We start from the raw sequence: 24,173 nt of genomic DNA on the forward strand, positions 1-24,173 counted from the left end.
ATGATGACCTGCAGCAAAAGAACCCAGGAACCAGTATTGATTTCATGGCAAGTAGGGACTGGTTCGAAAAATTTAAAAGGCGAACGGACATTCATAGTGTAGTTAGGCATGGAGAGGCTTCAAGCTCGAATGCAGAAAATGCTAAAAAATTTGTTGATGATTTCAAAAATTATGTAGACACTGAGGGATTTAACCCTCAACAAGTTTTTAATTGTTATGAGACTGGCCTATTCTGGAAAAATATGCCTAGAAGAACCTACATTACAAAAGAGGAAAAAGCATTGCCCGGACACAATCCAATGAAAGACAGATTAACACTCTTGTTGTGTGGTAACGCTAGTGGGGACTGCAAAATTAAACCATTTCTCATTTATCATTTAGAAAATCTGAGAGTTTTTAAAAACAATATTAAGAAGAATAAAAAGTGAACTAAATGTGATGTGGAGGGCTTACAGTAAGGCTTGGGTAACAAGACAGTTTTTCCTATAGTGGATTCATGAAGTGTTTGCCCCAAGTTTGAAAGCTTATCTAGAAAGTTATAATTTACCTGTAAAGGCCCTCTTGGTTTTGGACAATGCTCCTGCTCATCCCCCTGGCTTGGAAGATGATTTGGTAGGGGAATACAGCTTTATTCGCATTAAATATCTACCACCAAACACAACTCCTCTAATCCAACCCATGGATCAGCAGGTCGTTGCCTGTTTTAAAAAACTTTATACAAAAGCCCTGTTTCAAAGGTGTTTTGAAGTGACATCGGAGACAGAAATTACATTTAAAGAATTTTGGAAAAATCATTTCAATATCCTCTATTGTTTGAGGATATTGAAATGAGGATATTGAGGATAATTGATAAGACATGGGGGTGAAATGTCTTCCATGACAATGAACTTGGCCTGGAGGAAATTGTGGCCAGAGTGTGTGTCAGAAAGAGACTTTGAAGGTTTTGGGTCAGAGCTTGTTGTTGTTGATGAAATTGTCTCTGGGCAGGCCCATGGAATTGGAGGTTGATAGTGAGGATGTAGAGGAATTGGTGGAGGTCCATAGAAGGGAGCTCACCTCAGAACTGTTGGACCTTCATAAAGAACAGGAAGCTGAAGCAGTGGAGGAAATTTCATCAGAGGAGGAAGGGTCAAGTAAATGCAGCATCCCAACTGCTAACATTAATAAAATGCTGTCCAATTGGGTCAAAATGCAGAGTATGGTCGAGAAGTGGCACCCAAACATTGCTGTAGTTAATCGAAATATAAATTCATTCAATGATAATGTGATTGGCTACTTTCAGGAAATTTTAAAAAACAGACAGAAACAGACAACATTAGACAAGTTCTGTGCTAAATCAAGTGCTAGTGAATCATCGGGAAATGGACAAAAAAGACATCGATCACAAGAATTAGAGTTACAGTACCTGATGTTTTAATGGAAGGTGACTCCCCTTCTAAACAATACATAATTCCTTTCCTCCTCTTCAGCTTCTGTCATCATCACTCCTCAATAAAGGTAAAGTTCTGGTTAAATTTTTATTTATTTATGTATCAGATTTGGGGCTGGGAACGGATTATTCCAATTTTAGTTAATTCATATTATATTCGTCCGATTCAGTATTTGTCCATCCCTCAGGAATGGATTAATGACGAATATAGAGGTTCCACTGTATATGATATCAAAATTAATTTTTGCATCCTTTGAAACTATATCATAGTATCCAATCAAATTTGTCAGACAAGAGTTTCCCTTAATAAACCCATGCTATGTCTGAATTATTACTGCAGTCTTGTCTAGATGATCCTACAATACATCTTTAACAAGTGACTCCATTATTTTCCCCGGAACAGAAGTTAAATTAACTATTGTAATTACTTATGTCACTCTTATATCCCTTTGTGAATTGGGGATACATTTTCACATCTCCAGTCTGTGGGGACTTCCCCTGAGTCCAAGGATGCTCTCATAATTATGGCTAAGGATTTGCTTACTTCCTTTGCCACCTCCTTTAATATAACTGGATAGATCCCATCCACCCCAGGTGCCTTTCTTATGTTTAACTTCAACAATTTCTCCTCCACTTTGCTCTCAGTTATTACAAAATCATTTAGCACCCTGTTACAGTTTGATAAACTTCTGGCATTTTTCTCCCTTAATAACTTCTCATGGTCGAATGTAGATGCAAAATACTCAGATTATCAGTTATCTGAGCAGGATCATCAATGGTCGAACCATCGATATCAAGTGGACCAAACTGATTCATCCCCTTCCTTCTAGAGTTTATATAAATAAAGAAGTCGTTGCTGTTTTCCTTAGCATCCTTTGCCAAAGATTTCTCATAATCTGCCTTTGCTTGCCTAACCCCCTTTGTGACTTGGTTACAGACTAGCTTATATCTGCTAGTCTGCTTCTATACATAAGCTTCTATGTCGCCTAATAATTTATATGCATCCCATGCATTTTTCTTCTCTGCCACGAGTCTCATTAGTTCATCTGACATCCATTTAGGCCTAAACCATGAACAATATGTCTTAATCAGTATGGAAAGCCTAGTAGCTTCCACAATTAGTTCCTTGAATACTCCCACTAAGAATTTGCTGTTAGTGACATCATCAGTTGGCCCCATTGTACAAATAAATAGTGTATTTCTTTGATTGATTTAGTTTCACCTACTCTGTGCTTAGCTAACTTTCATAGTTGTACTGAGTATTCGGTGATAATGCTGCATTCATGCTGGAAGGGTGGTGAAAATGATAATTGCTTATTGCCTTAGTATACAATATACAAAACTGTATGTATATGAACAAGACACACTGCAATAATGTATGACATTAAGGGCAAGTTGCTACGATTGATAAGATGGTTGAGTGGGAGAAGACAGAGTGGTCATTAATGGACACTGCTCTTCATGGTTTAATGTTATTAGTGGAGTTTCCCAGGGGTCCAGGTGCCTCCGTAGCCAGGTGGGCAGGAGCAGCCACCAGTGCATAGCACACACTTCTTGATTAGACCAGGGTTTGAGCCCGTGACCACCAAATACGGAGAGTGTGGAAAGGTCAGGGAATGATCACCGCACATCCCCAGAGCAATATGTCCTTAGTTGGTAATGTTCCTAAAAACCAAATAACAACACCAATCAGGAGTCCATGTTGGGTCCGTTGTTGTTTTCTGTATTTATGAATGATATCCGTGAAGATATATCAGGCTTAATGTCCAAGTTTTCAGACGATACGAAGGTTGGTAGGTTGTTAATAACAGTAAGGATGGAATGCTGCTGTAATAGGATCTAGAAAAGTTGAGCAGATGGGCTGAGAGTTGGCAACTGAACTTTAACATTGACAAATGCAAAGTACTACATATGGGTAGCAGTAACCCCAGAGTAACATACCAACTGTGCGGTACTACGCTCATGGTAGTGGAGAATGAAAAAGACCTGGAGGTAATTGTGCAGTGAGATATGAAGTTTTCTGACCAGTGTAGACAGGCTGCAAGAGTAGCTCATGTTGTCTTGTCAATGATATACAGTAATACCCCGACTTACGCGAACTCGGAGTTACGCGGTTCTTGATTTTTTCGTTTGGCAACACTGCCGCCCACTATCTTCAAGGTCGTTTTTCATATGTTATCGATATACGCTGCGATGGCGGAGAATGAGAGCGAAAGATGAACAAAATTCAACTTTGCTGCACATGAGCTGCACACATATACAAGAATTTGTATTTTAACTGTCGTTTTTATATGTGTGCGTTCGAATTCGTGCTCAACTTTTGTCGGAAATTACATCGTTTTCACAAGAGAAATGGATTGCGTCGGTCGAGCCGTATACAGTCAGTCCTCATATAACACGTGTTTACACTACACGAATTCGATCATACACTATTTATAAATACGGTAACGATATCTTATAATATAACACAAACCGAATTGGCTTATGCACGATTCGCCTTTGTGTTTACAAGAAATGGCAGTCGAACACAGAATCACCCCAACCGAACGCAACACGATAGGAATGAAGAGAAGATTCCGAAAACGTATTTATGTGTTTTATATCAGTGAAGGGGAAACACATTTCACCATAATAACGTAAAAACCAACACAATTCCAGCTATCGGTATGCAATTAGATCGAGTTTACTACTACCAGTTTATAACAGATTCCACTAGCAGAAACGCAACTGGATTGTTATTGTTTTATGGTAGTAACCCCTAGAAATGTGAGGTGTTAATAGTGTATCTCTGCCTTTATGGTGTTGTTTATTCAGTTGCTACATGCACGCAGCTTTGTTTATGCATATCAAGCGTGCCTCCTCGGTTTGTAATTGTGCTTTATTCCCTAAAAATGAGTAAAATACTTAAAAGGTGTGAAAAGGAAGCGTCCTGGTGAAGACACTGCAGATTCAGAGAGAAAAAGAAAAGCAATTATCGATAAACAGAGGCGGACTGGGTCAAAAATTCTTACCCAGGAAAATTTGTAGTGGCCTCATACTATGGTTTATGACCAAAATCACACCGGCCCACCGGGGTTTCCCCGGTAAGGCTTATGGCCAGTCCGCCTCTGTCGATAGAGAAAAAATATGAAATTGTGAAACGCTTTGAGCGAAATGAAAGACCATATGATATTGCACGTGCTACAGGCCTAAATGAAGCAACAGCGAAAAGCACATGACAATTGCAAACTTGACAGGTTGAAAATTGAAAAGGGCTTAAAAATTTTAGAAAACATAGACAATAAAGAAGGCACTTTATAAAATGCGCCTTCTTTATTGTCTATAAAGTGAAATAAAGAAGGTGCTGTGTCGTCAGACGAATTTGTTAGATTTTATGAAGCCATCGACATCGAAATAACTTTTTTACGTAAGTCATTTATTTTTTTAATACATATTTTGTATTAATATGTATAAAGAACTGCAATTTTATTAATATTTTTCTTCTAAACTAGTGTTTTTGTTAGTCCTTGGTCCCAATTAAACAAAATTTATATGTATTTATATGCAAAGTTGTACCCCGACTTACGCGAATTCGACTTAAGCGATTTTCGTCGGACCCACCTATCGCGTAACTTCGGGGTATTACTGTATAAGAATTTTGCTAACAGGGATAAGGAGGTGATTATCCTTCTTGTATAAGGCAATAGTCAGGTCACACCTTGCATACTGGTCTGGAGGCTTCATTTTAGGAATGTTACCAAGATAGGCTTGAGGTCTGCAAATTGCCATGTCTGGAGACTAGGCACCTGCAAAGTGATCTGATTGAGGTGTATAAGGCCTTGAATGGTTCGAGCAAGTTTAGTGCTGATGGTATTCTTCCTCTTGCTCTGATTCCGCACCTTGAGGGGGGGGGGGTATAAATTCAAATTGAGGAAAGACAGTTGTAGAATAGATGTGTGGAAATTTGCCTTTAGCCAGTGGGCGGTTGATTTCTGGAACAATCTTTCATCTGTCATTGTGGAAGTTGACATCTTAAATGAATTCAAGGGTAAACTAGACAAACTTTTGGAGTGAATGGATGGGTGAAACGGGAGAGGGTGGTTTTTTTTTGGGTGATGCTGCATATACTTGCTTTCTTGCATCATATGCCTCTACTAATGCTAATGTATTTATCCATGTTATCAAGCAAAATTGAAATATATGTAACATTACAATAAATATTTACCTTTTCAAAAACTTTGTCTGAAGGAATCTGCTGCTTCTCAAATGGATGATATTTAAACCATTAACACAACAGAAAGTAGCATTGGTGCGATATGGGCTAGATTAGCCAGTGTGTGTGTGTGTGGAATTTCTCTAACAATGTGTTATCTGTTAATAAATAAACATATTATTGAAGTCAAAAATAAAAGAAATATAGATCTTAGGGATAGGCAAGCATGTTATTTTCATTACAGTTTTGTGAGAATTCATGTGAAGGCTTTTAGAGTTTCATTATTAATGTTTTCTTTATGAAAAGAAAACTAATCTTATGAATGTTAATTCGTGCTTAGGCAAAATTTAAATTTAAAATTCTTTATAGCTTTATTAATTTTTTTTTATTGAAAAGTTATTTTTAACCTTCCTAATGAAGGCAATGTGTAAAATTCAAAATATGATGCTTTTATTCTCAAATTTTGTTTCTTGTAATTAATTTTTTACTCTAAATTTATTTCAGGGAGCTGATGATCTTCTAGTCAAAATATGGAGTGCTTCTGATGGACGTCTCTTAGCAACGCTGAGAGGTCACTCTGCTGAGATTACAGATATGGCTGTTAATTTTGAAAATACATTACTAGCAGCTGGAAGTTGTGATAAAATTATTCGTGTATGGTGTTTGAGAACTATGTCACCTGTGGCAGTTCTTGCTGGTCACACAGGCATGGTGACATCACTTCAGGTTTGTATTAATTCTACATTTATCATTTTTGTAGTATAAAACTATATGCCTGTTTATTCTCTAACAGCATACATGTGCATTGTAGTCATAATTTGAATAACTTTTTTTTTTCTTTTTTTTCTTTTTTTACAGTTTTGTCCATACCCAAAAGGAGACTCTCGTTATCTCATATCTACCGGGAATGATGGTTGTGTTTGCTTTTGGTCATGGACCAATAAAACAAATAGTTTTAAGTAAGTTTTGTTGCAAGCTTTTTTGAATATAATATAAAAATTAAGTCTAAGACGATAGCTGGTGTAAACAGGTCTTTTTGAGATATTGAATCTTTGACACTTTGTTCACAAAATCTGTAGAATGCTTTTGAAAATATAATGCTAAGGTGTTGATAAAATAAAACTTTCAAGTTGTGAATGTACTCCTTAACTCTACATCCACTTTGTGTGATTTAGTGACTGTTTGGTTATCATTTGTAAACTTATAAAATAGAGATGCAGAATTTTGAAGAGATATTTTGGAAAGCACCAATGAAAACACATACATGCTTGCCAAGACTACCTTGTCTCCTCCACTAGATGCACAAGACATTGCCACTGTCTTGTGTGTGTCATCTGAATGTGTATACCACATAATAACAGAGGTTCTACTATGCTAAAGGTGTCAGCATGATGGATCCCAAAGTTGTTGACAGCAGATCAAAAACATACAAGATTTATCAAGTCAAATGAACATTTTCATCGTTTTCAGGCAGATCCAGCAAATTTCCTCGCAAGGCTTGTCACCATGGATGAGATGTGGCTCCATTACTTTCAGCCATAGACAAAGGAGCAGGCTAAACAGCAGAAATACAGCTCTTCTTCCCCTTCAAAGAAAGCCAAGTCGATTTCTTCTGCTGGCAAAGTGATAGCATCTCTTTTTTTGGGGGGGGATGCTGGTGGAGTGTTGCCACTACATTACTATCAGTAAGGGCAGGTGAGATGTTTGCTTGAAAACATCAAAGACAAATGCCCAGAAAGACTCAGCGATGTATTGCTGAGTCTTTCTGGGCATATTGCTATGGCTGCCCTGCACGAGTGTGGCTTTGAAATCTTGGCCTATCCTCCATATTCACTACACCTAACATTGTTGGACTTTCATCTATTTCCTAATTTGAAAAAATACCTAGCTGACATCTAATTTCCACACTGACAGTGATGTCATTGCTGCTGTGAATGCGTTCCTGGTGGCTCAAGAGAAAACTTTCTTTGCAGCTGGAATAGAGCATTGCAGCATCTTTGGCAATAGTGTGTTGACTCCAAAGGGGGTCTGCATTGAAAAGTAACATTACCAGACTCCTCATATAAACCTTTCATACTACCCAGACAAGCACCACACAATTTCAGAAATGTTTTTCTCATCATCAGTTTATGGGTAGGCATTCAAAGATACAGCATAATGATACCTTGATTTCAAACTCTATTTGCTTTCATTTATACATCCACAAAAAATTATGTTAATTCAGTACTAATACTTTGAATAAATTTTTCATTTTGTCCGAATTTACAGTGCTCAGCCCAAAAGTAAATGTTCACTTTTGGCTGTGAATTCTTGACTTTTACTTTTCAAACATTGTATACAAATTTTCAAAATGTTATTTCTCAACATTCTGAAAATTCTGGCACATTAGCATTAGTAGTAGAGGCATATGATGCAAGAAAGCAAGCTTATTTAGCATCAGTCAAAAAAAAAACAAAAAACCTTCCTGTTTCACCCATCCATTCACTCCAAAAGTGTGTCTATTTCAGCCTTGAATTTATTTAAGCTGTCAACTTCCACAATGATAGATGGAAGTTTGTTCCAGCAATCAACCACCCGCTGACTAAAGGCAAATTTCTGCACAATCTATTCTACAACCATCTTTCCTCAATTTGAGTTTATTACTCTTGCTCAGATTTCGCCCCCTCAGGTGTTGAATCTGAGCAAGAGGAAGAATCCCATCAACACTGAGCTTGCTCAAACCTTATACACCTCAATCAGATCACATCGCAGCTGCCTAGTCACAAGACACTGTAATATGCAGAACTTAAGCCTATCTTCGTAACAGTAACCCTTTGTTCCACTCACTAATTTCATTGCCCTTCTCTGTACTTCTTCTAGTAGCTCAACATCTTTCCTAAAATAATGCCTCCAGACCTGTATGCAAGTACTCAAGGTGTGGCTTGACCATTGCCTTATACAAGGGATAATCACCTCCTTATCCCTGCTAGAAAAATTCCTGTATATTATTGATAAGACCCCACGAGCTACTCTTGTAGCCTGTCTACATTGCTCAGATTTAACCCAAGCATGGTACTAAGTACTATAGGTTCTAATACCTCTCGTGTTTGGGGTTTACATTAAAAAAAAAAAAAAAAAGAAAAAAAGAAAACTTCATATCTGATTGCACAATTACCCCAGGTCTTTTTCATTCTCCACTACCCTGAGTGTTGTACCACACAGTTGGTATGTTACTCTGGGGTTACTGCTACCCATATGCAGTACTTTGCATTTGTCAATGTTAAACTTTAGTTAAACTATTCCTGTTGGAATAGCATACCATCCTTACTGTCATTAACAGCCTTACCAACCTTCGTATTGTCTGCAAACTTGGACATTAAGCTTGATATACCTTCATCAATATCATGGATAAATACAAAAACAACAATGGGCCCAACACTGATCCCTGGGGAACTCCACTGATAACATTAGTCCACAAAGAACAGTGTCCATTGATTACCACTCTGTCTTCTCCCACTCAACCATCCTTTTATTCATTGTAGCAACTTGCCCTTAATGCCATACTTCTCCAAGGGCAAGTTGATACAGTGGATAAAAGGATGGTTGAATGAGTCTCCAAATATAGGTTGCAGCAAATATGTTAAAGAACATGATTAAAGAATATATTCCCTAATTACTCTTTAATTAATCTAATATACAAATCAAATTCTTGAATTAGTAATTATACATAATACTTATATTATGAGAATTCTACTTTTATTTTCAGCCCCAAGCCCATAAAGTTTACTGAAAGAAATAGAGCTAATGCACAAATGGTGTGCTCTTCATTTAGTCCAGGTAGGTTACTTTATTAAGATAACTTGATTATAAGTAATTCACTACAATTTCTCGACAATTGTACTTTAAGCAAATGAATTCTGCATATCAGATGCTTCTTTGAAATCAACATTTGGAATTAACCAGTTTCCTCTAAAAACTTCGTCTTCTGTGTTAAGCAGAAACATATTTAAAGTAATGCATGTGTGTCACTAATCATTTCAGTGCCTTAAAATTCATAATGCTTAGTGAGTCAGGTAGATATTAGATAGTATTTTGCTATCCTTTGCCAAAATTTATTACTGAACTTGCTCATGCTCTCTTTGAGAGCATGAGCAATTTAACATTTATCGTAAACTAACAAACACCAGTATGCTTCTATGTTATAACAGTTATCACCTGTTCACCTACAAAAGATCTATTATCTTGAATCAGTTTCTCAAATGCCTATAAATATTCAACGATGGATCCGCTCTAGACTCAAAAATACAGATATTAACCAGCAGATTCATAAATAGGGATTTATCCCCTTGCTACAATAAACCGAATTAGGGTACAAGCTAAGGATTAAAATTATTCAAATTATTGTATTAGGGCCACCCGTAATCTCTTACATATACCCATATATGTATTATGACTGTAAATTGCATGTGTCCTCTAGTCGATTTGCCTGTTTTGCTGAATGAGAAAACCCCAGTTTCTGAGGGAAAACCTTGCTATCTACGCACAAGCTAAGGATAGCATACAAAAAACTACACCAACCAACAATAGTAACATCAAAAAAATACTCTATCTCTGTCCCATACGTTGAACAGTGGCACAAGCAGCTTAACAGATTCTTTAAAGATACCGAATTTAAGATTGTGGCCATACCAATATGAAAATTACACACTGTACTGAACAGTTGGTGAGTCCTTTCCTCTTTTGCAACACAATTAAATAACTTGGTATACAACATTTCTTGCAATGATTATGACTCATCTTGACAAGGATCTACGAGATTTCTGCTGAATGTTCGAGTAAAACAGCACGCATCCTCAGTTCGTTCAGCAGCATTAGAATTAGCCTTTTATGCTGTTAATGAAAACCATACATTTTTATTTAACAAAGCCAAAATACTTGTCTAACGTAATTATACAAGGCTATTAATTGCAGAAACCACTGAAATTAACTTACATGAGAATTCTATTAACGTTCATTCACGAAAACAAATAATCGCAGCCTTTCGTGCACATGTGCGAGAATAAAATAATCTCCCTGTTTAAGATTCAAGCTCACATACTCTATAATTTCCATTCCTGTGATCACGACATATGGTCTCACTGTCAGTTTCAGGAAGGAAAATCATTTTTCACAATTTACCCTAAACTGTTTTAATTTTTAATTGCTTTTTGAATTTTTAATTAATTTTTTAATTGTTTTCAATTGGTTTTTTACTGTAATCATTTTGTGTTAATTTTTTATTCGTTTTAATTTCTGGAGAGTATCATATGGAAGTGTTCTACGTATATCATATTGAGGTAAACTTCTCTTATTCTTCTACAAATTATCTTTTTATAATTCCTCCACCCACTACAATATTTCATCAAATTCTGAAATATCATAGCATGGCATTGACCATCACATCCCACACAACAAATTCTCACTGACTGACCTGAAAATAGAACACTGACACTGCAAGAGCACTACTATTTTGGTACCAGTCCAAAATAATTCAAATCACTAGACACATTCATACCTTGTAAAATCACAGCATCCTCCACCATGTTTTGCAGAGCTGATTTCAAGTCACTAGCAGTAGTGGATTGTATAGATCTATTCGTGGATAGAGATCATTGCCAGTCACATTTCAAAATCATTGGTAGAATTATTTAGTATTAGTAATGGCCACGTAGTGCAAGGAAGCCCACGGCTTATGCTGCACCAGCCAAAAAAAAAAAATAATGATAATAATAAAAACAAATTAATAATAAGAAGAAAAGTTTTTAAAATAATAATAAAAATAAGAGAAAAGGAAATGGACAACCTATGCATTTCCCTCCTCCCTTAGGCAATTATCCAGCTTACCTTTGAATTTCCCCACTGTCAGCCTCTACCACCCATGTAGTAAAAAGTAAATGTAGTTTTTACTACATGGGTGGTTAAAATAAAACTTCCTGCAATCCAGTCTAAACAATTCCCCCTGTAATTATGGCTCCTAGTTCTAGAATCATTTATAACTGTGAAAATTTCGTCCTTATTCATTTTGCTTATGCCTCTCAGAGCCTTAAACACCTCAGTCAAGTCCCCTCTAAGGTGCCTAGTTTCCAAGCTCTGTAACCCACATATTCGAAGTCTTTCCTCGTATAGATGCCCTTTTGCCAATCTCACCAGGCGAGTTACCTGTCTTTGGACCCTTTCAAGAAGAACAATGTCTTTCTTTAGGTGCAGTCTCCATACTGGAACACAGTATTCCAAGTGTGGTCTAACAATCTAACAATAATGGGATTATGACGTTCTTATCTCTACTAGTGATTGTTCAATAAATCATCAATAGGACACCATGGGCACACCTTGCAACCAGTCTACAATGCTCGGAGAACTCATATCTGACTGTATCATAATACCCAAGTCCCTTTCCTCCACTACTGGCTTTAGTTCAACTCTACCAAGTGTATAAGTTATTTTGGGGTTACTGTTCCCCAGGTGCAATACCTTACACTTTGCTGGCATGAATGGGATGAACATATAATATAAAAAAAAAGGGTAAACTACAGCCATTATCACCCACTGCAGGATGGAAGCCGCCTCAACAATTCATGCTGAGGAAAATGGACCATAATCTGCCATGCTGGTCCAGTGCAGGTTGGCAAATCGACGGTATTTAGCAGTCAGGGACTTGAACCCCGGTCTACTCAAAGAGTGTGTGCTACTGCACTCCTGCTCCTGACCTCTCGTCTACGGAGGCCTCTATAGTAGGAATGCATAACTACAGTTAGATTGTTATCCAACAGTTGTGTGTTTGTACTCAGTGCTTATGCGTATAAAGTGTTTAGGCACCACCGTAGCCAGGTGGGAAGGAGCAGCAGTGCATAGCACACGCTTCTTGATTAGACCGGGGTTCGAGCCCCTTCACCACCAAATACGGAGGATGCGGAAAGGTCAGGGAATGACCACCGCATATTCCCGGAGCAATATGGCCTTAGTTGCTAATGCTCCTAAAAACCAAAATAACAATAACAATAAAGTGTTTATGCCAATGGTGAAAATGGAAGCTTCCTGAAAATATTGTCTGGCTTTATTTTATTTTGTTGGATGCTGATTCTTTGTCCTCAAATACAGGTATCCCTTAATGTTTGTGAGGAAGTTAGGGACTAGCAAGTCTTCGTAATTAGCATAGCTGCAAATTATATATTCTTAAATTGATGGGAAAAGGGTAGATATATTCCCAACAGTAAGTTAGGAAATATAGGAAGGACATTGTGGGAGATGATAGAGTTGGTGGAAGAGATGGATGCCAAAGAAGTAGGAACTGGCTATAAGAATTATATAACTAAAAGCCTCTTATTTTTATTTTTAATTTCTTTGCAGATTTAGTTTTAAGTAATACAGCAGCTTTAATTTTCTGTTTGTGATTTTTTTTTTTTTTTTTGCAAGAGGCTCAACTTCTGCAATTCTGGCATATTAATTTCATTGATCATTTTAAAATCTGTTTCCTTAAACACTGTTTAAGGAAACAGATTTAAAGAAATAATAAGGAAACACTCTTTCCTTATTGTTCCTACATTCTCTGTTTCTTTGTCAGTATCATTATTTTTCTTTTGAAGGAAAGTCTGATTAATTTTTTTTTTTTCACTGGATAATTTCTCTGGTTGTGCCATCAGCAGCTCTTCCACCTCTCCTTCCTATAAATCACCAAATTATTTTGTCCTCAAATTCCAACTCAACAATCCTTTGCCCCTATGTTGGGAAATCCTTGAAAATCACACTTACATATTTTTGGCCAGTCATATTTTCAGGCCAGTTTCTTACAGCAGTAGTTCATTTTGGTTGCTTTGGTTTCATTCCAAAATACCTTAATGCGTCTCTAGCTGTCAGAATGCTGAAATCTTTTAATGAGTCATGGAGGGGATTATCCTCACTTTGTTCAAGATATGTCTACAGAACCACTTTTAGTGATAATAAAACTGAAAATTTAACTTCCTAATGGCCAAGTCACTATAGTCCAACAGAACAGTCCTTTTCAAAATACAAACCAAGGTTTATATTTTGAAAAGGCAAATGAATTTATAAAATTCAATCACTTTGTTCTTGTTTCTGTATACTTTCAGAAAATCTATTGTTTTTCTGGGAATGTACTCATGACTTTAAAAGTTTACACTTCATAGAAAGTTTACACTTCACTTGTACATCTGGTGATTAACGATGGCCATTTCCATTATGCATTATTATTGAAAAAGTTGTTAAAATATATATATTTGTCTATATATATATATATATATATATATATATATATATATATATATATAGACAAATGTTTATATTCAGTGTATATGGAAGGGATGTTGACCTGTCAATTGTAATTACCATGGAAAAATTGAGAAGGCCTGTAAGGTGAAGGAGATAACCTGAAATAAATTGATTAACATAAAAATAGAAATAATAATAAAGATAATAATGTTACCTAAAGTAGTGGGTCCTAGAGCTTTAACTACTTCTTCATAGGACCGGCAGCCAAAACCGTAGGAGCCACCACAATAAGCAAGGGTCTCTGTTTTTGTTATGATGTATACATGCGAAATGTATAAATCATGGCCAACCCACCCTATTATTTTCGCATGTATACATTATAACAGAAACAGAGACCCTTGCTTATTGTGGTGGCTCCTACGGTTTTGGCTGCCAGCCCTATGAAGAAGTAGTTAAAGCTCTAGGACCCACTACTTTAGGTAACACTGTTATCTTTATTATTATTTCTATTTTTATGTTAATTAATTTATTTCAGGTTATCTCCTTCACCTTACAGGCCTTCTCAATTTTTCCATGGTAATTACAATTGACAGGTCAAATCCATTCCATATATACTGAATATAAACATTTGTCTATATTTCATTATGGTTGCCAGGTTTCTCTACTGTAACTAGTAGTACCCGGATCCATAACACAGTTTAATAATTTTGATTTAATACTTTGTTTGCTTACTTTGTCATTCGATAACTTAATTATTTTTATCAATATTATATATATATATTTATACAGTGGAACTTCTCTATTACGAACTTCTATTTAACGAATTTCTCTATATTACGAATTTTTTCGCAAAACATTGCACCTTGAAACGAAATTATATGTAAAATTAACCCCATATAGCAAAATGTTTCTCTATAACGAATTTTTAAAAAAATTAGTAAAAGCATTTACTGCTAAACAGCCACTCAAATATACTGCCTCCTTCCTTCCGAAATTGTGCATTAACATCTGGAATTAAATAATCATCCTTTTAGTGAAACTTGTGGGCATTGACGCCCATAGGAGGGTCTTTATTTCATTTTTGTTACAGTTATTAAACCAAATGGGTTTTCTTAAAAGTGGTCGTAAACTTTACAATAAATAGGGTAGATTTGTAAATTGATGTTGGCTTAGTGGAAAAAAAAATTCGCTGCAGTAAACTTTAGCATGCTGTGGGGCAATACATAGTTGTTGTTATTATTTGGTGTTTAGGAGCATTAGCAACTAAGGCCATATTGCTCCGGGATATGCGGTGGTCATTCCCTGACCTTTCCGCATCCTCCGTATTTGGCGGTCACGGGCTCGAACCCCGGTCTAATCAAAAAGTGTGTGCTACGCATTGCTGCTCCTGCCCACCTGGCTACGGAGGTGCCACAATACATAGAATGCTACCATAGTCAGTTTTTAGTAACGCCTACTGAGTGACATTCGCTTCTCACCTCAACTGTACCACGTGACCTTCCTGTCAATCGTTATATGATATGTCCGTTCTCATCTAACTGGACTCCCAATAGATGGTTCTGGTGAATTTTTTTTATTTTTTTTTATTTTTTAATTTTGTTCGTCATCAATCACACAGGCTATATGTTCTTGTTTTTTTTTTTTTTTTTTCTGAAAAGTAACATACAGCATACATTAACCATAAATTTTCTTTCGTGCATATATGAATGAAAGCAGAATAAAAGAAATTCACAGTCGCATATTTCTTCAAAGTGATTGATAGGAAAGGTCACGTGATACTGTTGAATTGGCAAGCGAACGTCATTGAGTAGGTGGTACTAACAATTCACTATATGGCCAGCGCAGTGAAGTTGGCAGTATATCATCAAGAGCTGTATTTGAGTAATCTTTACAATTACGGAAAAATGTCGAAGAGAAAGTGTTTAAAGTATTAATGATAATGCAAAGATTGTTATGATCTTGACCAGGATTTTAAGAAAAAGGATGTTGCGGAGAAAGGTGGCATACCTGCAAGCAGTTTATCTACGATTTTAAAAAATCGAGAATCAATTTTAAATGCAATTGAAGGAGGAGCAGACAAGAAATGAATTAAGTTGTGTATATACAAAGATGTTGATAAAGCTGTTCTAAAATGGGTGCAAATGATACGTGAAAAGAATATACCAATATCGGGCCTAATAATTAAGCAACAAGCTCTGAAATTTGCACAGTCCCTTGGAATTTCATTCCAAGGGACTGTGCAAATACAGAATTTAATGTGAGCACTGGGCAGCTAGATAAATTTGAGAAGTGCCACAGAATTGTGGAGAAAGTGTTAATGTAAGCGAAGAAGATTGCAACAGTTGGAGGAACAATAGCTTAAAGAAGATTTTGGAAGAATATGAACGTAAGGATGTTTTTAATGCTGACGAAATGGGTTTGTTCTTTAAATGTTTACCGAATAGAACACTTGCTTTTAAGGATGATAAATGTTTTGGCGAAAAACAAAGCAAAGAAAGAATCACTGTGCTAGTTGGAGCAAATATGACAGGAAGTGAAAAATTAAGACTTTTAATCATCGGAATATCAAAAAACTCGAGATGTTTTAGAGGCACAAAATCTTTGGAAGTTGACTACACCTAATAAAAAAGCATGGATAACAAGTGATATTTTTGAAGAATGGATATTAAAACTAGACAAGTGTATAACAAAAAAATTAAAAAGGAAAATCGTGTTTGTAACTGACAACTGTCTGGCACATTCTGCCAGTATTTCTGCCAAACTTAAAAGTGCAAAGTTGTTGTTTTTACCACCAAAAATGGACCAAGGCATTATTAAAAATTTTAAATTTCATTATCGAAAGAGAATAATAATGAAGATTGTCAATGCATTATCAGAAAATATAAACTTGAAGGTTACAATAACCTTAGAGATTGCAACTCTGAACTGGCAAAAGTTTGGACAAACGATGTCACTGAATACACTATTCAAAATTGTTTTTCGAAAGTAGGATTTGCATTGAATACAGAAGTCGAACAAAGACTGGACGAACAAGATGAACTGCCCCTTTCACAACTGAAAAACTTTTGGACATTATTAGAATCGTCTGGAAACATCGAAAATGAAATAACACTGGATAGTTATGTTTATGTAGATCACAGCAGAACATCCAAATGAAGATGAAATACTGCTGAACAGTATTTCACGACCATGATCACGAAGAAATTAACGATGACGCTGAAGACGCATCAGAACAACCCGTAGAAAAGCCAACTCACGAAGAAATGATTAACGCATTTAAAACGGTTCATATGGGTCTACAGTTTTGTGAAAATGTTCCTGATAATGTTTTCAATGCTCTGAACAAATGTGAGGTTTTCTTTGAGAATCAAACAATTTTTTAATTGTGCTGTGCAAATGAAAATTACAGATTTTTTTTTAATTTGTGATACTTACCGGTGAAAATTGTGTAAATGTGATTTAAATAAGTATGTTTTTGAAATAAAATACATGAAAAATAAATGTCGATTCGTTTTCATTTCTAATTAGATAACAATTTCTAATAAAAAATATATTCTCTGTATAACGAAATTTCTCTATAACGAATTTTTTCGCTGGATTTATCGAATTCGTTATAGGGAAGTTCGACTGTATATAGTAGTAATATATAACAGTTAAGAAGCAAAATAAGCAGAAAAAGGAAAATAACAAAAGTTATTTGTACTTTTCATTTCCATTTTCACAGACTCTTTATCTATTTTACAAACCACACATCTTATATATATATATATATATATATCCATAGTGAGTATAGTAAATGAAACATAATTACAGTATTTAACAAAAATATAAAGTAATGATAAAGAATTATACTGATATTGAAAATGTTTTAAATGTTCTTTTATCTGAAATCATAAAATAATATGCTGAATATTAACTAATCGCATTCTCCTTCTATAAAAAAAAATCTGGTTAATGAGTGGACTGTGATTCATTGGTTTACTAGTATTCACTGTGTTAATAATACCAAAGTGATTAAAACATTATATGTACTAGAGTTTGTGGCATGATATGAATAACGTGTGTGCGTTCACTGAAAAATTTCATAACATCATTTTCTGACAAAGTTCATCTCTACTTAAAAAGCTCTATTTTTGAAATGCAGCTGTGTATTATCTACAATTTTATAAATATCAGTTGTTTATGAAAGTTTTAAATTTTCAGGAGGGGTATTTCTAGCTACAGGTAGTACAGACCACCATGTACGGGTATATAATCTTTTGGGTACAAATGGACCAGAAAAAATTTTGGAAATGGAAGCACACACGGTAAGTCATTAGATTAGCATTAATATTATTTTTATAGCTAATTACAAGTAACTTGCATGGTATGGGAATTGTGTGTGTGTGTGCGTGCACGCGTGCGTGCGTGTGTGTGTGTCCTTATGTTAATCCAAAATCAATCATATCATTTTAATGTACTTCGGACTTGTGATTACTCACTCCTTGCAGAAGTGTTTATAATTAATATTGTAAGTTGTTTTGTTATTCATCTCTAGAACAAACTTATCTTTATTTTCATAAAATTTTTTTTTATTTTTTGACTGCGTGTAATTTCCCAATCAGTATATTTCAGCATGCTGGTGTAAAAGTCCTTCCAATCACATTGCCGGTAAGAGGGAAAAAAAGAGTTGAAGGATAACCCTGTTCCATATTTCCTGAAAAGCAAAAGATAAATTTTGAAGAAAATATATGTGTAATTGTGTGTTCTGTAGATAGCAAAATTAACAATATTTGCAGTTAAGTTGGGTTAATTTTTTTGCTTAAAGTGTGAAGCATATTTAAGGTAATTTCAAAGTATCTTCTAGTTTTGGATGTGTACTAAAGAATGCCTGAATTTCAGGAGGTTATATGGTGCACAGAAAAGAATAAGTAGCATTTGACCTACTAAAATTATGGTATGAGAAAGTTGTATTTCTTCAGTATTTAGCACTCAAATTAAAAAAGGTTGTGAACTCATGGTCTGGGTTATTGTTTCCTGACCAATGGTCTGATACTTTTTTTTTTTTTTTTTTTCCCATTGCTGATATGTGGGATTAAAACTGAAAACCAAAATATGGTGTCCTGAGGCTAGCTCCCACAATTATTCCCTTTTTATGTGGAATGAGATTTCTTAGTAACTTGACTAAGTAAAAGTTAAGTAAAAAGTCAGGATTATGTCTGAGTCACATCATTATTGGTTGAACAGATGTAATCATATTCCTTTTGTACAGCACCAGGTCATATACTTAGAAGAATAGTTGAAAGAAATTCTTCTTCTTCTTCCTTAACAACCTACATCATAAGGAATAGTAGTAGTAGTAATGTGTGTTACCTTTGCCAAAGGACCACCCAGGAGTTGTGCTGTATCCCCAGTTGAGACTGTTAGGCCTGCTGGTGTCTATCAGTTCAACCTTGGGAGCAGTTTGCAGAAAGAGCAGGCATCATACTGAAGACAACTGTAAAACTTACAAGCTAATTTTTTAAGGTGCAGTGGGGAAACCCTGCTCTCTCTGCTCAAGGCCAACAGACATGAACTCTGGGGGCCCTCCTCTCTGAGTCTCCTTCCTCCAGTCATACAGTTGCAAAAGGCAAGCCTTATTGTGGAATTGTACGAGAGGAAGAAAGCACTGTTTAATACTCCCTTTAATCTTTACTGCACATTTTCCATTTTTTTCTCCTTTTTTATAAATACTTCTTATTCTCCTTAAAAGACAATAAAAAGATTCAGCCTCAGACCATGGGAAATTTACTAGATGAACAAGTTAATGCAAAGCATCGTTTTAGTTTGTAAATCACTGAAGTAGGTGAAATGGCATCATTTTTGTTACATCTCATATTGTGAATGCCTTCACAACAAGTTGCCTGTTATTTTGCACTACCTTGCATAAGCAATGCTTCCCCAGTGGAGAAGACTAATGTTACTTATTCTCAGCGGGTGCCACTGCCCAGATGGCACCATTTCGAAGCTTGTGGCCTCTCATCAGTGGGTGGATAAATCACCAAAGCAGATTTCACCTACTTTGGTGATTTACTATGAATTAAAATGATGCTTTGCACTAACTTGTTCATCTGAATGATATTGATTAAAAAGTGGTGTGGATATTAAAATGCAACTCTCTCAATGCTCGTCATATAGGTTTTATCTATTTAAAATCACTGTTGAACCAAGAGTTCAAACGGGGAACTAGAATCATCCTCAGTGTGTTCATAATGATAAGGAAAGAAGGAGAGTTTTATCTATTTTAGTTACAGTAGTGCAATTGAATCATGCACATTGGAAGTTTGGCATTAAGAACTAAAAACTGGGTGTTTTGTTTGAACATTTCTATTGCAAATGCTTCAGAAGTGGTTGATTTATAACTGGAATGTAGTTTGATTACTGTTATTCCTGAATCAATTTCCAGTTGATGACGAGTGGATTGGATGTGTTGGCTGGGTTAAGTTGTAATGTATTGTGTATGTAAGGTGGCTTGGTGATAATAGGCTCTAGTATTAGATACATTTGATATGCTGTATTTAACTGTAGCACTGCCAATGTAACATGCATAACATTAATATATTAATGTTATGCATTAATATATTAATGTTATCTTCTTATGGATAACGTTTGTGTCCTTATTCTTGATGACATTTTTCAAAAATTTGAAATGGCAAATCCTAAATACAGGTTCTTGTTATATTCCCCATTATTTTTCTGTAATTTGTTGCAAGGCAAATATTTGATCTTGGTATCCTGTTTGGCTTAAAACATGACTTTCTTCCCCAAAATTGCATTCAATAATACTTGTAATCCTCTTCTCTAAGATATTTGCAGAAAATTTTATCTTACACCAAGGAGTGAAATTTCTGTAATTTCTGCATTCAGCTTTATTTCTCTTTTTATATATTGATACATTGAATGCTTTTCTCCAATGTTCTGGAATTTGGCCATGAAAATGGAAATATTGAAAATTGAAGTGGAAAATGATTCGCTGTTTTTTTTTCTCTTCTGCTTTAGTATCAGGTATAATTTTGTCTAAACCTGTTTATGCTGCCCTCCCAGGCACCTCCGAGCCAGGTGGGCAGGAGCAGCAGTGTGTAGCACACGCTTCTTGATTAGACCGGGGTTTGAGCACGTGACCAAATACGGAGGATGCGGAAAGGACAGGGAATGACCACCGCATATCCCCGGAGCAATATGGCCTTGGTTGCTAATGCTTCTAAAAAAAAAACCAAAAACCTGCCTGCCCTCCCATACTTGATAATAGGTTAAAAAAAAAGGAAAAAAATGTATTTCATTATACTGTCTGGATCTCTTCTTTTGTGAGATTATTGCTTTTGGTAGATGACTTTTTAAACCTAAAAAATTAATATTTAAGATATTACTCAAAAGAAGTTAGATATTATATACATATATATATTTGTAATTGGATATTGTTGTATTTATTTTATTTGCAAAATCTTCCCATACAAAAAAGAAGAAAAAGGAGTAGATCAGATCAACCCTTAAAAGATGAAAGCAAACCTGCATATCACCCAGCCAATATTGTTGATGAGCTGAATAGGTACTTTATATTGATCTTTAGAACTGGAAGTATTTTCAGAGTTAGTAGAACCAGTGGCAGTAAGCTGTAGGCCATTACTGTAAAATAAGTGATACTGTGATCAATAGAAGGGATTATGATTTTTCAGAAAAGCTAAGGAGTCTGAAGAAGGATAAGGATCCAGGTTCAGGTGATGTATATCCAGTTATACCAAAGGAGGAGGCAACTAGTGCATCAAACCATTGTGATTAATTATGCCACCAGCATAGGACTCAGAGGTAAATTCCTAGACTAGTGATGTGCCAGCATCTGTCCTCTCCAAAAGTTGGAACTAAAAAGAATATATGTGCTAAACTACAAAATTGTAAGTGTGTCTTCTGTGGTGATAAAAATTATAGAATTTATTGTCAAAAATGTATTACGTATAATTTCAACAGGAATGGAATCTTAAAGGTAATGCAGTGTGGATTTTTAGGGGAAACCATGTTTTCTGACCTGATAAATACCTGTGACATTGCTATGAAGCAGTTAAATTTAAGAAACAAACTTTGGAATTATGTATTCTGGTAAGCTATTTGATGCAGCCTCTCACCAATGTTTATATTTAAAATTGGAGCAAGTTGACATTGACAAAATTGAGCATGGTTAAGATCCTCAGATGGATCAGAGACAGTAGGTAGTTATAAATGGACATTCATCAGATTGGAGTAGTCATTAGTGGGATCAGTGCTGGGCCCCACCCCCTGTTCTGATTTAAATGATATTGATAAAGATGTGCAGACATATCAATGAATATGATGGCGAGAAGGGTAGTAACTGATCACAACCAGGCCATGCTACTTCAGAATAAGCTGGACTGGCCACACATATTGTCAGAAAAATGGAAATTATGGTTTAATGCTGCTAAATGGAAGGTCCTACACCTGGTGAATAATAATCAATTTAGAGCTTAGGGGAAGAATAGTTAAAAGGCAATCAGTGATGAGAATGACTTGTGGTGATGACATAAACAGGCATGAAATTCTCCACGCACTGTAAACAGGAAGCACTATATCTTATCAATGATTTGACAGACCATTGCATGTAGGAGAAAAGGTTATAGTTCCATTTTATAAGTCAGTTAATGAGACTTCACTTGGAATATTGCATTCAGATCTCCAGAGAAGTGTGGCTGAACAGTAAAGTTGCCAAAATCTGCTTGCTATGAGGAAAGACATCTCCAATAGTATAGTTTACAAAGATTGGAAACAGGCACTAGAGGAGGAAACAAATTGTGATATTTGGAATAGGATTTCTTTTTTTTTTTTTTTTTTTTGTCATTCTAATATCACAATTTACCAAGCTTCAGCTACACAGAAATTAATTCATTAATTTATCTAAAACACATGAAAATCACACCAGACTGGCTGATGATAGTCATTAGCCATAAACACATCTCAGTACGTCTTCATTCTTAAAGAGAAAGAACAAAATTTGCTCAATCCTTGGTCCCTAGGTTCTTGGTCAGAATCGGTGGAAGCAGTTACTGTAGTGTCACATCTGAAAGCAACAGGTTGTTAATAATGCAAGCAATATTTTTTCCTGAGCTACTTTGATATAAAAATTAATAATTTCTAGTATAATTGATTATTATAAATTCAATTGCAATGTAAAATAAGTTGCATTTAATATATTGGTTTAAACGGCAAAAATTTTTATATGTCGGTATGGTTTTAGACAGTTATTATTTTGTTTTAATATTCCCTCTATTATTGAGATCTACAAACTTCCATTCATAAGCCATCAGTTATATATCAATGTTGTAGAACCTTCTCTTTTACATATAGCCTAGTGTGTATAGTTATTTTTGATATTTATCATTTTTACAGAATGAATGATTTAATACTGTGCAGATTTTAAATGAATTTTCACTAAGAATATTATTAATAACCTCATTTAATATAGTGTCATATTATTATATTCTCAGGATCGTGTAGACAGTCTGCAATTTTGCAATACTGGGTGCAGGTTTATAAGTGGAAGCAAAGATGGTACAGCAAATATTTGGAGATATGAACGTCAGCATTGGCACAACATTCAGTTAAGAATGACTACTAAACTTCCAGGGTAAGCTGTAATCTCTCTCTCTCTCTCTCTCTCTCTCTCTCTCTCTCTCTCACACACACACACAGTCAGGGAACAGGTAAAGGTCTAGAAATTTTGCTGAATGAAGACAAATTAGGTAAGGAGATAGAAAATTAGGAAATAGACAACTTCTGCTCTGATAATCTAATTAGTCCAGAGTTTTTAAATATTAATATTTAAACAAGTAGTAATATCAACAAGTAGTAATAACGTATCCAAATGAAGAATATAAAGTTTTGTGCTTCAATTTTCCAGGAGCATAACTTTCCATTCACACTAGTGATGGTGCCGGAAACTATAGTTATCTTGATAAGGATAAAGAATGCTAAAATCTCTGTAATTTGGAAGGTAATGAAGGCCAATGAATGGTCCAATAACCAAATAACAGAGATTATAGCATTCTTTACAGCAATCCTGTGATAAGAAACTCTTTGATGTGAGAGGCCAAGGAAGGCTGGGTGTGTCCAGAATATAACAAATTAAAGAGAGGCACCTTTACCTACAAGTGCATGTAGTGACTCTGCACATGCTACAGGCATGTGCAGGATAAGGATATAGTCAGTAAAGGTGATATTAAATTATTTACATATTTAGAACATATGGTACTGTACTAATTACCTGTGACCTCGTACAAAGTTTTC

General features: G+C 35.4%; 1 protein-coding gene across 1 annotated transcript in view; it reads left to right on the plus strand.

Annotated features, from left to right (window-relative positions):
• BRWD3 (bromodomain and WD repeat-containing protein) overlaps positions 1-24,173 on the plus strand; it is a 279,424-nt gene that overhangs the window by 83,911 nt on the left and 171,340 nt on the right. The window contains exons 8-12 of the mRNA XM_090380158.1: positions 6,126-6,347; positions 6,480-6,580; positions 9,367-9,437; positions 18,069-18,172; positions 23,375-23,514. Coding sequence (XP_090236284.1) covers positions 6,126-6,347; positions 6,480-6,580; positions 9,367-9,437; positions 18,069-18,172; positions 23,375-23,514 — 638 coding nt within the window. The remainder of the gene's footprint in view (positions 1-6,125; positions 6,348-6,479; positions 6,581-9,366; positions 9,438-18,068; positions 18,173-23,374; positions 23,515-24,173) is intronic.

The sequence above is a fragment of the Mastigoproctus giganteus genome, chromosome 8, assembly GCF_048544385.1.
Source record: "Mastigoproctus giganteus isolate SK-2022 chromosome 8, ASM4854438v1, whole genome shotgun sequence".
NCBI classification, from domain to species: Eukaryota; Metazoa; Arthropoda; class Arachnida; order Uropygi; family Thelyphonidae; genus Mastigoproctus; species Mastigoproctus giganteus.